Genomic DNA, 4,205 nt, shown 5'->3' on the forward strand with positions numbered 1-4,205 from the left:
CGTGTCATTTAACTAGCATGACTAATGTATATTTTCTGTAATTGGGTATAATACCTGTAGAAAATAAAGGTTTATTTATTTATTTATTTATTTATTTATTTATTTAAAAATTGTAAGATGGCATGATCAATTAACAATTTACAATACTTCCTATAATCTTGAAACGTTTGTAAGAGTTCAAAGCATTCGATTTTGCAATTTCAAAGTTAAATTGTAAAATGTTGTTTCAGTTTTGTTTTTCTTTTCCAAAAATGTGAATGCCTGGGGTAAAAACTAAACACGGATTCACAAACCACAAGTGGAGGAGTACGTTATTTTAGTAAAATTAAATTACATTTACTATTGTAAAATTTTGATTTTTGTCCACTTTAGACTAGCCAAGTGGCTATGGAATTATGAGAATCCGCAGAGAGGAGACAATTTTCGTTCAAAATGCCGTTCATGTGGTAAACTGTAAACTAAAGACTAACTTCATTTTTAAAAGCAACCAGTGTTTCTCCTTATGGCCGGACCCGCCTTAAACCGCGATGAAATCATGAACGACTTGGCAAAACGCACACTTAAAACCTCATAACACAACATTAAACCGGCCATAAATTATCCAACCGCTGCATCCATTGTCGCTTTTTTTCGGGCCATCTTGGCAGTGTTGCCACCAACGCCGACCAAAACCACCAGCTTAATTGTTCGAATTAAGCAAACGACCGGTGAAATTAAACGTCAATTACGCAACCATCTGCGCATTCCCCTTCATTTATTATTTTCCTAACTTAGGACGACACACGGAATTTTATTTTTTTGCTTTATTGTCTCTCCCTTGCCAAAACCATCGCAAAAACAACAATAATGACGTCAAACGCCTGCAATAAGTTAATATTCATTCTGTATTTTTGCGTGCGGAATTTGATTAATTCGACACATCTGCTCCCGACGATGATTTAACACATAATCCCCTGGTGACAAATATAATGCGCCGCTATTATTTACGAAATTGCCGCGTTGTCCATCGAAACATAGTCGAACCATCCGATAATTAAGTACATAATTCTAGCGCATCCGAGTCAAAAATACTCCGTATAGCTGTTTGCACCTGCGCTATTTTTGGAACATAATAATTAGGTTGTAGTCGAGTAGGCACATTTTTCTTCCGACAAGCCATTATACAACGTGAAAAATAAAAATTCAAGGGTCCGCACTCACACCGCAAACTTTCTCCCCTTTTGCGAGTGATCACCCAAATCCCGATGAAAAGGTCAGGTAAATAACACAACTTCGAAAAAATTATATTTAGAGTCACTAAAAAAAACCTAATTGTAAGTCATGTACCTCGGCGTGGCCGAGAACTTCGCATACGACTTGATAACCTTATTAACGGCCTCTAGAAAATCCTTCTCCGTCGCCACCTTCCTCCTCGCCCTAATAGCAAACATCCCCGCCTCCGTGCACACGCTCCGGATCTCCGCCCCCGTGGAGTTCGGGCACAGTCTAGCCAACAGCTCAAACCGAATATCCCTCTCCACGCTCATCGACCGCGCGTGGATCTTAAAAATGTGGGTGCGCCCCTCCAGGTCCGGTAACCCGAACTCCACCTTCCGGTCCAAGCGCCCGGGGCGCATGAGCGCGGGGTCCAAAGTATCGGGACGGTTAGTGGCCATTAAGACCTTGATATTCCCTCTGGGGTCGAACCCGTCCAGCTGGTTAATCAGCTCCAGCATGGTCCTCTGGACCTCGTTGTCGCCCCCAGCTCCATCGTCGAACCGCGCCCCCCCAATAGCGTCGATCTCGTCAAAGAAAATCAAACAAGCTTTCTTAGAGCGGGCCATCTCAAACAACTCCCGGACCATTCGGGCGCCTTCGCCGACGTACTTTTGCACCAGCTCGGAGCCGATGACGCGGATGAAGCACGCGTCGGTGCGATTAGCCACGGCGCGGGCGCAGAGGGTCTTGCCGGTACCTGGAGGCCCGAACAGAAGAACGCCTTTTGGGGGCTCAATCCCAAGCTTGACGAATTTCTCGGGCTAAAAATTGATCATTACTGAGGGAAACATAGTGTGAGAGTGAGTATTACGTGGAGTAGGGGGGTTTCCACGACTTCGCGCAACTTCTCGATTTGCTCCTTGCAGCCCCCCACATCACTATAAGTGACGTCAGGCTTCTCCTCCACTTGCATCATAGTGACAGTGGGGTCGATTTTCGGGGGGAGGGGGATGTGGATTTGGTACTTGTTGCGGTCCACCCTGAAACAATTTTGTCCAGTCAAACAAAAACCCAGGTCAAGGACTGGTCTTACCCAACTCTCATGCCTTCCTCAATATCCGTGGGGGCCACCGAATCCGCCAAATCCACCACAAACTTGGCGAACTGCTTCACGTTGATGATGTACTTGGGGTCGTCGGTGTCTGCATTGATAATTTTAGTGCACCGAGCCACCTGCAGCGGTTGTTCATTCTGCAGGGTTTGTTTATCGGCTGCCAAGTCCCATAACGCCGGTGGGGCTAAGCCCGTATCTGACTCTTTTATTCCCGTGAGTTCGTTCACCCGTTTAATTATAGTCTGGATGTCGTCCTCGACGGTTTTTATGGTTTTGGTGTATTGACCCTGGCCCTAAACATCGCCAATTTAGGGAAACTTAAACACACAGACGTCGACGTACTTACGTATGACTTCAAAAGGGCGATGTCGCCTTCGTCGAGGGCTGGAATTGGACAGTTTTTGTGAAAGTAGGCTATGACGACAGGTTAGGTTGAATGTACTCACATTTAATTTCCTTCTCGGGTTCTTCTTTGTCGGTTTTGACTTTTCGCATGTCTTCTCCTAAGTGGTCAGGCATTTTTGCGACTTTTCGGGTGTTTTAACACAACTTGAATTGTCTTGACGATTACAAGCAAAATTTTCAGGATTGACGTTTGTGGGGTTGTTTTGGTGGGTTTTGCGGTGCCAACTGTCGGGCGCCAACGATTGGTAGCGAAATCACTAACACAAAATGGACAGGAAAGTCACAAAAAAACGAAAAATCATGTTTTATAAACTTCAAACAGAAAAAGTTGTGTTGAAATTAAAACAACAATTTTAAAATGTAAATATAATTCGGGAAATTTAAGTCACTTATGCTGTTTCAACGGTTAGATGATTGTGTATTGCTGGTTGCATAACCGACGCGTACTAAAATTAAAGTAAACACAACAAAGAAATAGTTCTGTCATACGTTCTAATTTGTGGAAAAGTAAGCATTACAATGCGCATTTTTAATAAATAGGATTTTGAGATGACGTCATCAATTTTTTGATGGGAATAAATAAACATTCTTTTACTAGTGTCTTAAGGAAGAGGCACTATATTGTATTTCTTTTTTTCTATGATCAAATTATATTAATATTACAACAAACTGCAGTTTTTTTTATTGTCTAAACCCCTCTCAGTGAGAGCGAAAAATATCGTAAAAAAAGCACCATAGTCTTTCTAATTTATGACGACAAAATCGATTTTGTATATATACAAACTGTCCCGGAAGAATGAATGCTATTGTTCCGATTATTATATCAGTAACTGGTAGATTTGGAGTTATACCGGGTGTCTGAAAAATGGCGGATTAACTTTTCAGTACGTTATGTACAGGGGTATAGGGTTACTTTCTGATTTTTTAGTAACGATGGTGATTTAAATCCAACTTTTATTTTTTTAAAACAATAACCTTAACTAAACACTAGAGAAGACGTTAAAAATTCCTGCCTTGTGTATATAACTAAGCTCGTAATGTTTCCAAATTTTGATCATTTTTTGTAAAAGTTAATCATCAGTACTTGGTAAGATAAAACTGATTTTGGCAATGACATATATTCTAAGAAAAGAGAGGGTGGGTGTGCGGGGCTAGTACCTGCTAAGAAAAGACTGATTTTGGCAGATGAGATATCCTATAAGAAAAGAGAGGGTGGGTGGGCGGGGCTAGTACTTGCTAAGATAAGAGTGATTTTGGCAAATGACATACCTTCTAAGATAAGAGAGGGTGGGTGGGCGGGGCTAGTACCTTCTAACACAAATCTTATTTTGGCACATGAGATACTCTCTACGAAAAGAGAGGGTGGGTGGGCGGGCCCATGGTAGAAGGAAACATGGTATAGGCATCCGATGTACCAATTTAAAAATGGTCTGCGCATCCATTTGTGACGTTAGGTGGCATCAACGACCTTGTGACTCTTGTGAGCTTC

General features: G+C 42.1%; 1 protein-coding gene across 1 annotated transcript; it reads right to left on the reverse strand.

Annotated features, from left to right (window-relative positions):
- Positions 1–1,271: 1,271 nt before the first annotated feature.
- LOC135132606 (26S proteasome regulatory subunit 7) lies at positions 1,272–2,945 on the reverse strand. Its single transcript, XM_064060748.1, has 5 exons — positions 2,758–2,945; positions 2,658–2,695; positions 2,291–2,604; positions 2,069–2,237; positions 1,272–2,018 (listed from the first exon to the last, which is right to left on the reverse strand). Exons 1-5 carry the CDS (start codon positions 2,828–2,830, stop codon positions 1,308–1,310), a joined length of 1,305 nt encoding a protein of 434 aa, XP_063916818.1. The 5' UTR covers positions 2,831–2,945; the 3' UTR covers positions 1,272–1,307.
- Between the last annotated feature and the right edge of the window lie 1,260 nt (positions 2,946–4,205).

Source organism: Zophobas morio, unplaced genomic scaffold (genome assembly GCF_036711695.1).
Source record: "Zophobas morio isolate AGI-343-1 ecotype UQ-CSIRO unplaced genomic scaffold, CSIRO_AGI_Zmor_V1 ptg000021l, whole genome shotgun sequence".
In the NCBI taxonomy this organism is placed as follows: Eukaryota; Metazoa; Arthropoda; class Insecta; order Coleoptera; family Tenebrionidae; genus Zophobas; species Zophobas morio.

Coding starts and splice junctions, on each gene's coding strand:
- LOC135132606 (XM_064060748.1), bottom strand. CDS start 2,830: ATGCCTGACCACTTAGGAGAAGACATGCGAAAAGTCAAAACCGACAAA. Junction 2,696..2,757: donor ACCCGAGAAGGAAATTAAAT/GTGAGTACATTC, acceptor GTCCAATTCCAG/CCCTCGACGAAGGCGACATC. Junction 2,605..2,657: donor TCGCCCTTTTGAAGTCATAC/GTAAGTACGTCG, acceptor GGCGATGTTTAG/GGCCAGGGTCAATACACCAA.